Source organism: Balaenoptera ricei, chromosome 6 (assembly GCF_028023285.1).
Source record: "Balaenoptera ricei isolate mBalRic1 chromosome 6, mBalRic1.hap2, whole genome shotgun sequence".
Classification (NCBI taxonomy): Eukaryota; Metazoa; Chordata; class Mammalia; order Artiodactyla; family Balaenopteridae; genus Balaenoptera; species Balaenoptera ricei.
This window is the reverse complement of record NC_082644.1, coordinates 9948070-9961391: the sequence shown is the minus strand read 5'-3', so window position 1 is coordinate 9961391 and position 13322 is coordinate 9948070. Positions and strand designations below refer to the sequence as shown.

The 13322-nt window shown below is 42.0% G+C and overlaps 1 protein-coding gene across 5 annotated transcripts in view; it reads right to left on the bottom strand.

The window, feature by feature from the left end:
• KIF13B (kinesin family member 13B) overlaps positions 1–12269 on the bottom strand; it is a 193459-nt gene extending 181190 nt beyond the window's left edge. For 4 of the 5 annotated variants that reach the window (XM_059926821.1, XM_059926822.1, XM_059926826.1 and 1 more), the window contains exon 1: positions 12151–12269. In XM_059926821.1, coding sequence (XP_059782804.1) covers positions 12151–12205 — 55 coding nt within the window. In that variant the 5' untranslated portion in view covers positions 12206–12269. Of the gene's footprint in view, positions 1–11071; positions 11144–12150 lie in introns of those variants that run through there. The other variant, XM_059926823.1, reaches the window with a different exon arrangement.
• Positions 12270–13322: the final 1053 nt, after the last annotated feature.

The window sequence follows — 13322 nt, the reverse complement described above, 5'->3', positions numbered from 1 at the left end:
AGCTACAACTAGAGAAAGCCCGCACACAGCAACGAAGACCCAACAAAGACCCAATGCAGCCAAAAATAAATAAATAAATAAATAAATTTTAAAAAAATAGAGAAAGAGAGAGAGAAAGAAAGAGAGGAAGAATGAAAGAAAGGAGGAAGGAAAGAAAGTTAATTTAGTCCACTAACATTAAAGATCCCATATTAGTTCCCAAACAGTATCTTTTTCTAGGTCAAGTTCCTCAAGAGAATAAAATATCAACAGCTGACAATTCAGCTTACTCAGCCAGCAAATTAGTCACCCTGTAAAAGTGAACAATAGGGACTTCCCTGGTGGCACAGTGGTTGAGAATCCGCCTGCCAATGCAGGGGACACGGGTTCGAGCCCTGGTCCGGGAAGATCCCACGTGCCGTGGAGCAACTAAGCCCGTGTGCCTAGAGCCCGTGCTCCGCAACAAGAGAAGCTACTGCAATGAGAAGCCTGCGCACCGCAACGAAGGGTAGCCCCCGCTCGCTGCAACTAGAGAAAGCCCGCGCGCAGCAACGAAGACGCAATGCAACCAAAACTAAATAAATGAATTTATAAAAAATAAATTAATTAATAAAAAAAAAAAAGTGAACAATAATTTGAAACAAGTCTTTCTTCAATGCATAAATCAGCTATGGCTCTTTCTTCAATGACATCATAGTCAAAGATAGGCGGGGCGTGGGAGACTCCCTTTATATAACTCATATTCCACCTGGGGAAATGCATCATTCTCAGTGTGGACAAAATAATTCTGAGTTGCCCATTCATTAACCTGCTTTTCTAATTCTCCAGAAAATTAACAGTAATTTTCAAACGAAATCTACTACTCAGAAATATAAATGAACCTCCCTTTACCTATGTCACATTCCTAAAAAGCTATAACTTACTGTTAAATTCATGAGGGTCCATTTTTAAAAGGAAGATAGTAAATTATTTGTAAGATTCACATTTTAATTAAATTGCAAATTTTGCATGCTGTATATGGTTGGTTCTATTTTCAACTAAATTGTGTCATGTGCCTAATATTTTTACATGTCTATGCATGCTGATGATATTCATAACTCATATTTCATGTATGAAGCACTTGTTTTCCCAACTGGAATGTAGTATTCTTACTTGCAGAATAGGGAATAAGACTTACAGTTCTTTACTATACTTACAAGTTGCTTGGGACCCACTGACCCAAGAAAAAAGAAAATTATGTGATGCCACAGAGGTAAAAAGCAAATTAGTAGTTTGCTTTCTAGTAAGAGATATATAAAATATCCTAATCACCTACTTTTATGTTTTTACCAGTGAACATGAAAATCTATTCAATAAACAAAAGATAAAATAGAACTGAGTTCTAATACAGCTAAAGAAAAAACTGAGGAATGAAGGAAGATCCAAGATACGACGCCTGATGGGGGGAAGAAAGATTATAATACCAAAATAATTGAAATAACCTTATGTGGCCCAAAACATAAAATGTGTATTTTCAAGAAACCAGTCAACTTCACAGGGTTAGAAAGCAGGTATTTAAAAACTTATAAGGCAAAACCAGAATAGCCAAACCAATCTTGAAAAAGAAGAACAAAGTAGAAAGACTACACTCAACAATTTCAAACTTACTACAAAGCTACAGTAATCAAGACAGTGTGATACTAACCTAAGGACAGACGTATAAATCACTGGAATAGACTTGAGCATCCAGAAATATGCTGTCAACATTTATGGTCAACTAATTTTCAACAAGGGTGCCAAGACAATCCAATGGGGAAAGTATAGTCATTTCAACAAATGATGATGGGACAACTGGGTATTCACATGCAAAAAGACAAAATTGGACCTCTACCTCACACCACATTCAAAAATTAACTCCAAACAGATCAAAGTCCTAAATAAATGTAAGAGCTAAAACTATAAAACTCTTAGAAGAAAACATAGGCATTAAATCCACATGACCTTGGGTTAGGCAATGGTTTCTTAGATATCAAATCAAAGGCACAAGCAACAAAAGAAAAAAACATACATTGGACCACATCAAAATGAAAAACTTTTGTGCTTCAAAGGACACCACTGAAAGAATGAAAAGGCAACCCACAAATTCAAGACAGTATCTGCAAATCATGTATCTGTTAAGGGACTGTTACTCAGAATATACAAAGAACTCTTAGAACTCAATAATAATAAAGACAACTCAATTTTAAAAATAAGAATAGGGTTTGAATAGATATCTCCGAAAAGATATGCAAATGGCTTAATTACATGAAAAGATGCTTAATTAACATCACTAGACATTGGGGACAAATCAAAAATCATAATGAGATACCACTTCACACCCACTAGGATGGCAATAATCTGGAAACTTCATACATTGTTGGTGGAAATGTAAAATGGTGCAATAACTTTGGAAAACAATTTAGCAGTTTCTCAAGTTAGAGTTACTATATGACCCAGCGATTCCACTTCCATGTATACACATACTCAAGAGAAATAAAAATATACAATAACTTATATATAAATGTTCATTATTCATTGATAGCTTAAAAATGGAAACAAGCCAAATGCCCATCAACTGATGAATGGGCATCAAAATGCAGCATATCCATATCACAGAATATTATTCAGCTTTAAAAAGGAATGAAGTATTGATTCACGCTACAACATGGATAAATCCTGAACACACTATGCCAAGGGAAAGCAGATACAAAAGTCCATACGCTACATGATCCCATTTATAGTAAATGTCCAGAAAAGGCAGATCCACAGAGACAAGTAGATTAGTGGCTGCCAGGGGCTGTAGGGAAAGGGGAGGGTGTGGGTGTGGATGGAGAGCGACTGCTAACGCGAGTCTCTCTCTCTTTGGGATGATAAAAATGTTCTGGAGTCGGATAGTGCTGATGGTTGCACAGCTCTGCAAACACACTAAAAGCCACTGAATTATACACTTCTGATACGTGAATTACATCTCAAAAACAGCTGAGAAGGAATGGTCCCACTGCCCTCAATGGATACAAATTATGGTCCAAGTCCTTCAACCACACTTCTATACACTCACTACTTTGAAGATCCCAGCCAACCCAATTCTTCTTACTCTCAGTTAATAACCTCACATTCTACCTCAGCTAGAAAATTAAGCACTCCAGGGCTTTCCCATTATATAATTATCCTCTTCCCTCTATACTTCAAAAATTTCCATCTCTAGGGACTTCCCTGGTGGGGCAGTGTTTAAGAATCCTCCTGCCAATGCAGGGGACACGGGTTCGATCCCTGGTCCGGGAAGGTCCTACATGCGGTGGGGGAACTAAGCCCACGCGCCACAACTACTGAAGCCCACACACCTAGAGCCCGTGCTCTGCAACAAGAGAAGCCAACACAATGAGAAGCCCGCGCACCGCAACGAAGAGTAGCCCCCGCTCCGGCAACTAGAGAAAGACCGCGGGCAGCAACAAAGACCCAACACAGCCAAAAATAAATAAATTAATTAATTAAAAAAAAATTTCCCTCTCTATTGGCTATTTCTATTTATAACAAGGCTCAAACATCTCCCAGACTTTGGGGGGAAAAAATGCCTGTTCCTAACTGCACCTCTAGAGACCGCTCTTTACCTTTCCTTTCTATATGAAGCTTTTTTGTTTTAATTGAAGTAGAACTGATTTACAATGCTGTGTTAGTTTCAGGTGTACAGCAGTGATTCAGCTATATACATACACACACACATATATATTTTTTCAGATTCTTTTCCCTTATAGGTTATTACAAAATATTGAGTATCGTTCCCTGTGCTATACAGTAGGTCCTTGTTAGTTATCCATTTTATTTATAGTAGTGTGTGTATGTTAATCTCAAACTCCTAATTTATCCCTCCCCCCTTCCCCTTTGGTAACCATATGCTTGTTCTCTATGTCTGTGGGTTTATTTCTGTTTTGTAAATAAGTTCATTTGCATCTTTTTTTTTAGACTCCGCGTATAAGCAATATCATATGATAGTTGTCTTTCTCTGTCTGGCTTACTTCACTTAGTATGATAATCTCTAGGTCCATCTATGTTGCTGCAAGCGGCATTATTTCATTCTTTTTATGACCGAATAACACTTCTACATGGAGCTTCTTAGACGAATGCTCACGTATACACACACTGCTTCCATATAGACACACACACTGATTTCTCAGCCCACTACCAACATGCCAACACCAATTCATTCATTCAGTCAAAATTATTCTTCTGCCATTTTTTGCCCTGGGCCTCCACATTACTTTCACCAGCTTTTCCTTATGCCTCTCTTCTTGGCCTGTGACCTCGTCCTTCACGCATGCCTTAATTTGATGTCTTATCTTCTAAATATAATAACAACTCGCAAATCTACACATATCTCTAGTCCCTTAGTTTCAGACTCCTGTACAACAGCTTTCTGCATCCATCCTCTTGGCTGCTCTTCAGAACCTAAACCTCAACCAGTCTGTGGCGCTTCTTTCAGGCATGCACGACATCTTAGCTGTAGGTGCAGTGCATGGCACGTGATAAGCACTGACTAAATGTTGTTGAATGTCCAAGAAGAGAGCCCATGATTTCCCACACCTCCACCCTGAAACCTGCTTCTCCCACGTTTCTGATCTCAGTTAATGACACCAGCACTCGTTCACTCAGTTATCTAAACCAGAAGCTTTGCAGTCTTCCTATATTTCCCAAATCTCAGGTGCTTTCATACCACCTTGACAAGTTCTTGCTGGGTGTGTCTAGACTGCAAGGCCAGAAATGCTCTTTAGCCCACCCACCTCTCAGGAATGCGTTTGCAGCCAGCAACCCTCAGGACAAACAGCAGGCTTGCTTACCCCGTAAAAGCAACCGAGTCCCCCAGCTCAGCGCTCCTCAGATGCAGCCCAACCCGCTGCTCGCACAGCATCCATCTGGACCCCTCCATGTCACCCCTGTGGGACCTGCAGGCAAAGGGAACCGCTCCTGCCACCTGCTGCACCATAAATCCTCTGACCCAAAAGTCCTGTGTCCTCCTCCAGCACTCATGAAACAGAAACAAGCTAATGCATTAGCTTGTGAGCAAGATAAAGACACAGCTTAATTTATCTTCCTAAAGCATCACTGTTAAGTGCCACTGCTCTATTCAAAAACCTATACATTTGCGACAACACGGATGGACCTTGAGGGTGTTGTGCTGGGCGAAGTAAATCAGACAAACACCACCATATGATTTCACTTATATGTGGAATATAAAAATAAAAAAGAACACACAAAACTTACAGACACAGAGGACAGACTGGTAGTTACAGAGCGGAGGAGGTTAGGGGTGGCGAATGGGTGAAGGGGGTTAATTGTTTGGTAACTGGACTTGTCGTTATCGTGGTGATCACTTTTTAGAGTTACCTTGTACACCTGAAACTAATATACTGCTCCATACCAATTTTACCTAAAAAAAAAAAAAAAAACTATAGCGACTGCACTCCTCCAACTCTGTCTGAGACCCTTCTGAATCTGCCTGTACCTCACCCCTCTTCACACCCCTCTGCTCCCCACAAACCTCTCGACTTCAGTGAGGCCACCTTCCATCACTCTTCTCATCCCCCACTACCTATATTCTTCCAGCTTTTCCAAGAAAGAAACAGAATTTCAGGGCTGGGGCTCTGAAGTTGAACTGCCCAGGTTCCAATCCCCAGTTTCTCCACTTGATAGTTATGTGATTTGGGGCAAGTGGCTAAGCTTGTCCAAGTTCCCATTTTCTCATCTATAAAATGAGTTATAATATAAATTTTTCCTAGCATTTTTGTGAGGATTAACCTAAAATAATCTAGTTCAGTGCTTGCGACCACGTCGATGCACAGCAACCTCTCTTTAACTGTTAATTACACAGATACTGTCTCCTTCCTGCTGTCTGAATTTTTACAGCCAACTTCCTCACTGTTCTTGCTTAATTCCTACATCCATGTTTTGCTAAGTCCAACAACTCATCTTGTGAACCCCACCTGCCATGCCTTCCTGTCAATTGCCTTCAACCCGTTCCTCATCATTCTCAAGCCCCACTCCCATTTCTTTAATTCATAAGGCACTGCCATCGTTGCTTTGTGTACTATACTCATAACTGATTCACCTGTGTATCTCTTACTACCAACAAGACAGTGAGCTCTTTTGGTCAAAGGTCATGACTTACGCTTCTCATATATCCTGCACATCTTTGAAAATTACGCAAGCTCAGGAATGCAATGTCCCTCTAAAGATCATCATGTCCAATATAGTAGTAAAAGCACAGGTTTTAATGGCAAAACAGGTGAAATTCGGGCTCCAAAATACTGGTTTTGTAATTCTGGGAAAGTTACTTAACCTGAGAGTCTGTTAAAAAGAAATTCTATAACTACCTTTCAAAGTTTTGTTTGAAGAATAATGTATAAAAAGGAATGAACTCTGTAGTTCACAAACAGAAAGCTCTCAAAAAGCAGCTATTAATTTTTTCTTCAATCAACACATGTTAAATTGAATAGGCAAATTCATTACTACCAGCTTTTAAAGATACCTACAGCTTCTGAGAGCTAAAGCCCAGGACCAATTAAGTCATGGATTTCGTGTCCCATATACCAGTTAGTTTCACACACTTCCCTAATGACTACACTGCTTCTCTCAGCCAAGCTTTTTTAAGAATACGCTTTGTTGAACACAAGGGGAAGCTGATCAGCAAGCATAGAGATCAATAACGAACCCATTTCCCTCACTAAACAGCTCAATCCATCTGCTTAACCAATATTTTTGCCAGTGGTTTCTTCCATCTTCAGAACTTAAGAAATGGAAAAGTTGACGTTAGTCATTGTTTTATGGGGGGGTGGTGGTGAAAGTAATGCCAATTCAAACAAGTTTTGATTTGATTTGATAAACTTGTACTTTCTTCTCCAAAAGCCTCTGGCCCTATATGTATAAATCGCATTTTTCAGTCACGGAGTTGACAGCAGAAACAAAAGAATGTTGTGATAGATGTGTGTCTCATCCTCCATTAGCATCTCGAGCAGATGCTAACAAAACAAGCATCTTCTGTTTCAGAAAATATGTCAGAAATTTCCATCCACAGTCATCCCTAACTCCAACACCAGTTATCTGAGAAGGCTTAAGAACCACCAGTGGGCTCAGGGTCAAAGACTCCTTCCTGTTTCAAACAGATTCTCCCACCCAACCCTGCACCTTGATTCCCAAGGATCACCTGTTTTCCTCACTGACAGCCAGGGTCTTCCAAGCTTCTTCCTACTTCCTCAGTTTCACCTGTCTTTTGATTCACGACTGCTCACTTGGTTTTCACTGGTCTCCTTACTCTTCCCATTCACATGGCTTCATTTCCACCACACACTTGTTTTCTAGTTATGCCCTGAATCAGTTACCTACCCAGGCTTTCAATCTTGCCCTGAGATCTGGCAATCTTTCTCATCATGCTTATGTCCAAGACCCACACGAAGTTCTCAAAAGCTAAACAGAGCACATGGACCAGCCACCCTGAAGCCAGACTTCTGGGCCCCCTGCAACTTCGCCTGACCTTCCTAATCTCATCCTTCTCCAGTCAACCTCACGGAACACTCCTCCCTGTGTTAGCACAGGCTAATCTCATCTCTGTGCCTAAACTTGCCTGGCTCATTCCTGTCCCCAAGCCTTTGCTCTCAGGCCATACTTCCTTCTCAAAGAACCAAATCCCCACCCTTCCCAGCAGGCACCATAAGCTTCCTCCCTCCACAGAGAAAGAAGCCTCCCCTAATCACCAGGTTTCCAGGGATCCTTCACTCTAAATTCCTACATCTCCCTATCACTCACCTGGTACTTTTAATAACTAGCAATCTGCTGAAGGTGTTTACCTTTTAATCTTATCTTTTCATGTGACGGTCATTTCCTTATGAGCATAAACCATAAAGTGCACTTTTAAAAACTGAATACTATAATACTAGACAACACTAAGAGAAAGTTTTTAGGAAATAAAATTCCCCCAACAAGATCAGTCTCATTTTTTCATGTTTCTTTCTAGCCCTTGCCCATTCCTGTTTACGTTTTTAACATAGTAATAATCATAATAGTAGATTCAACCATATAGTTACACATACTGTTTTACATTCTGCTTTTTCTAACATAAAAAAGTCTTCCTCGTTAAATGGTTTTGATTTTCATTTTTAACGTCTATATCTTATCCACTGAGATACTAGACTGTGATTCACTTAAGCACTGACTTCTTTTCCTAGTTAGACATTATGTTATTCTTTGTGTCTTTCACTGTGTTGATTCTTCTCCTTGATTTTCACTGCATCAAGTACTGAAAAATGCAAAGCAAACCCTTGAGAAATACCTGTTAAAATAAATTTATTGTCCATGCTTCCTAACACCCGAAATAACCCATTTCACTGTTTTTTCTCTCTAATTTCTAATGTAATTTCTGGTTTCATCACCTTAGGCTAGGTAGACAGCAAAGATATTTCCCAAACACTTTTTATATAGATTTATTTATTTTGATAGTTAATCTCATACATATTTAAACACGGGAAGCCCCTTGAGGGAAGGCAATAAGATCCCACACTAAGATAAGGTAGACACCTGGCAGGCGTTCAATAAATATTAAATATTTTTTAAACCATCTGAAGTTATAAAATATCGAATTCCTGAACAGGAGAGTGTCGCTGATCTAACTAGTGCCATCAATTATGCTTGTAAAACTTTCGGCTCATTTAATCATTTCACTGGTTAATAATGTATGAATGGGTGTTCCTTACAGTATACAGAACACCACCAAGTCACCTGGTGACCTGTACAGGTCTGAGAGATGACAAACAGAACTGCAAATAGAACTCCCAGATCTCATGACAAAACAAGCTTAACCTCTTTTACTTTAGCTGTTTAAGTTCATACTTCAAATGAAGAAAAGCAAAAATAAAAGTTGTAGTATTAAAACTATGTAAAATTACATATGCATGTAAGTACGGAACTGGAATGAAAATAAGAAAATGAGTGTGAATAGTTAAGGTGGAAGAATGTCAGAGACATTTTCCTTTTTATTTTTTGTTTTCTTAGTATAATGTTAAAATGTATAACAAGAAAAATATTCCCGACAAAAGCATATTCATTAGTCATTACAATAGCAATTACAATTGCTATTACTGAAGTAGGGCCTAATGCTGAATGTTCAAATAACTAAGTTTCCCAATCCCACGTGTAATTTAGCAAAAGAGACTGAAACACTCTTAATTCCATGATAAATGTTAAATAATAAACCAATTATCTACCTTAACACCTAAGCACAGTCAGATACTGAATCACATGAAGAACTTACTAGTACACTAGAAGCTTCTTGCAAATTTCAGATTTTCCTCAACAAGTAGCTAATGTGATTCCAACTATCAGTCTTTAGAGTAAAACTACATCATCCCAGGAACCCATTCTCATCTCATTCTCATTTGTGAAGAGTGATTTCTGAGGTTGCTTCCTGCACTAACCTGCTAAGGGAGAAACAATTATGACTAAAAGTTTACTATTCATCAGAATTGTATACTATTACTTAATCCATTAATTTTCCCGGAAGTAATAATTGGTCACAGTAATAATTTTTTCAAAATTACCAGAAAGGGATATGACTTTGTTTTAGCCTTTTTAAGCAAACTCTACACAGCAGTGTAAAAATCACTGGCTTTAGAATTCCACTCCATTGTATTCCACAAGAACCTCTAGATTTATGTAAATGACTACTTTATGACAAAATAAAAATAGAACCACTTTTAATTATCTGTAGTAATCACTAAAAAAAAAAGTCCATGTGCATTCAGGAAATGTAAGGCTAGGTAAGAGACGGCACTAAATGAATCAGAAGGCAGTATACCACAAACAACGCGCTTCTACTTATAGGGTAATGGATCTATGCATAAACCTTAATTTTAAAATGAGTTCAGCCAAAGGGACAACTAACATCTTTTCCAAAGCTAAAAGTATTATTCTACGTACCCCTTGAACCTCTGATACTGACAATTATTACAATCTAGTCAATGACAATTTATAAGTAAAAAGGATAGTGCTTGCCCTGGAAAACTGAAACTCAAGATCGGGGGAGGGGGAAGAGGAAAGAATTTTAATTATCCGAGATAGGTCTTTGGTGGTGGTGGGTTAGCTGCCTCTTTTTAGCACTGACATTTCCCAAGTTTTTCGTGAATAGGAAATTTTTTAAATGTGCCGAAATCACCCTTTCAGAATCAAATCCCAGCTAAGTTGTGTTTTCTGTTGGTTGGTGTTTTGTTTTGTTTTTCTTAAATCACTGTGATGGTAATAAAGTTGAAGTGAACTGAAATAAAGCTGCCTGAACACTCGAGGACCAGAAGCTTTCGGAAACTGTCAGAGTTCATCTAAGTTCTTTCATTTTGTCAGAGCAGGGAATTAATGAGGCAAAGGTTGAAGACCCAAAACGTGAACTCGTTGAGAACTTAAAGTAATTAAGTTCTTAGGGAAAATTCTTGTGTCATCTTGACAGCCTTAAGCCGAGCAGGGACAGGAGGAATCGTCAACTTAAAAAAAACAAAAAAAAAACAAAAAAACAAAAAAAAAAACTTCCAAGAGGACAAACCTAGAAAGCATATGTCACCTGTTGATCTGTGTATCTCAATATATACCAAAGACAGCAAAGACAACTAGAAAGCAACTCAATTTCTACACAGACTTAAACAACACAACTACAGGGTTTCCCTGGTGCCGCAGTGGTTAAGAATCCGCCTGCCAAGGCAGGGGACACGGGTTCGAGCCCTGGTCCAGGAAGATCCCACATGCTGCGGAGCAACTAAGCCCGTGCGCCACAACTACTGAGCCTGCGCTCTAGAGCCCGCGAGCCACAACTATGGAAGCCCACGTGCCTCGAGCCTGTGCTCCACAACAAGAGAAGCCACCGCAATGAGAAGCCCGCGCACGGCAACGAAGAGTAGCCCCCGCTCGCCGCAACTAGAGAAAGCCCGCTCGCGGCAACGAAGACCCAACGCAGCCAAAAATAAATGTAATAAAATAAATAAATAAACAACACAACTACAAACAAAGAAGTTGCGAAAATGACTGAGAAAATGATTGTGGTACTTACACGAATGATTCGCATTAGTTAAGAGACTTCTCAGCTGAAAAGTCATTTCCTGGGACTATAATGATCCCACTAGTATCACCTGGTATATATAGGAGGTGTTTCCAATATATCTCACTTAAAGTAACTTGCCCCGTCACGCTGCTAGTTAAGCATTAAAGCCAAGGCCCGGCCCACCTCCTCTGACTTGAGTCAGGTTTTCTCCATTACATTTGACTGTCTAAAGAGAATTTAAAATGTACTGTTTATCTGCTTTCTCTACCCTCCCTGCAGAATTGAGAGAATGTCTGAAAGATACAATTTCACAAGAATCTTGGCACCTAATCTATTTATTGTTGAGAGATGACGAATATGACTTCAAGCAAAAACAAAACTTTCTCAACAGTCAAGAAAAAGCGGGGGGTCGGGGGAGAGCAACTCCTCTACCCAAGTTCAATCAAAGGATTTACAAGTCTTCATGACAGTCCAGGTTAAAGGAATATAAAGTGAAAAGCCAAGAGGAAGGACTTTTGCACTAGACTGCTTTCTCACGAGTAACCCCAACTCCCTGCCCTTCTTCCTGCCACGGGCCACAGGAGTGCGGGGTCGGGGCGCCTGGGCCACCGACGTGGGGCCTGGGGGTCCCCGGCTGTCCCGGGCCAGGCCGGAGGGTGAGGACCCCAGGGCGGGGGCCGCGCTGACAGCTGGCGGGCCGAGAGCGGGGGCGCGGCGAGGCGCGGGACCAGGGGCCGGGTGGGGAAGGAGGAAGCGAGCCAGGGGCGCGGGCGCCCTCCTAGAAGGGCAAGGAGACAGGAGGGCAAAAGGGCGGCGGGGCGGGCGCGCCGGCGGAAGGGGCAGCGGGCCGAGACATGGGGCCCGCGGCGCCCCGGGACGCGGTGCGGGCCAGGGGAGGGGCGTCCCGAGCAGGCGGGGCGGGCACGGGAGACGAGGTTTCGGGGTGCGCGGGCCGCCCCCCCCCCGCCCAGACACGGACTCCAGGGGCGGGACCGGCCGGACCCCACACGGCGGCCGCGGCCAAGGGAAGGGCGCGCCAGGCACCTGCCGCCTCCGCCGCGGCGGCCCCGGGCGCGCTCGGCTCTCACCTCTTCGGTTCATGGGCCGGATCCGGACGGCAACTTTCACTTTGGAGTCTCCCATCCTGCCGCCGCCGAGGCTCTCGCTCGGCTTCCGTCTGCCGCGGCCACCGGGCAACTCTTCGGGGCTGACCGGGCGGGAGGGGGCTACGGGCGAGAGGGGCGGGGCAGGGGCGGGGCCTGTGGAGGGGCGGGGCCGGCTCGGGACTCCCGGCGGCGCCCCCGCTGCATGACGGGACTTGTAGTCCCCGTAGGTGGTCGCGGGCAGGGCGGCAGAGGTCCGGCGCGCTTCCCTCTCTGGAGTTTGTAAATACCCCTCTGTTTCTACACAGTTCTTACTTACCCTTGCAGTTAGTACTGAGACGTAAGCTGTCGATGAGCTCATATCTCACCTGAAGACAAACAGTTGAAGAGATGGCACTGGAGACCTTGCGACCTCTTTCATACTCATTTCCTGCCAATCTTAGTGTTTGATCTCTGGCTCAAATTATTTCCTCTGCCTGGATTGCCCTCCCGGCCATGTTTGCTGAAATCAGCCTTCAAGACAAGTCAAAATTCACCTCTTCTGGAGGTCTTCATAAATCCACAGGTTACCCTATACCAACCCACCCCCTACCCCCCTTCCAGTCAAGACCTTGGGCTCTGGCATCAATCTGGGTTCAAACGCGCCCTTAGCACTTTCTAACTGTGACCAAGGCAAGTGATTTGACCACTCTATGCTTGTCTTTTCATATGTAAATGAAATGCCTACTTTATGGCATTGTTGTGAGGTCCAGGGAGTTAATGTAGGTAAAGCTCTTAAAACTCCCAGGCACATAAGTGCGCAATAAAAGTCATTATTTTTGCTCTGTTATAGCATTTATGCTGCAACTATTTATGTCTCTCCTATTTTGTACTTTTAAAACCATATCTTATACGTGTAGCCTAGCCTGTAGTAGAGACCCAGTAAACATTTATTGCATGAATGAATCAATGACTCAGTGAAGCCACACTAAAATGTGCTTTTTGTTAAGCCCTAGCAGAAGTGCTAATTGGTGGCCTGTGGGCAAGATCTGGCCTGCAAACATGTTCTGTTTGGCCCAACGTTATTGGCCAATGCATGAAAACTGGGAGATTTTTACATGCAATGCTGGGCCTACATTACATATTGGGAATATCAATAGGAAATGAGTAGCAGTGGC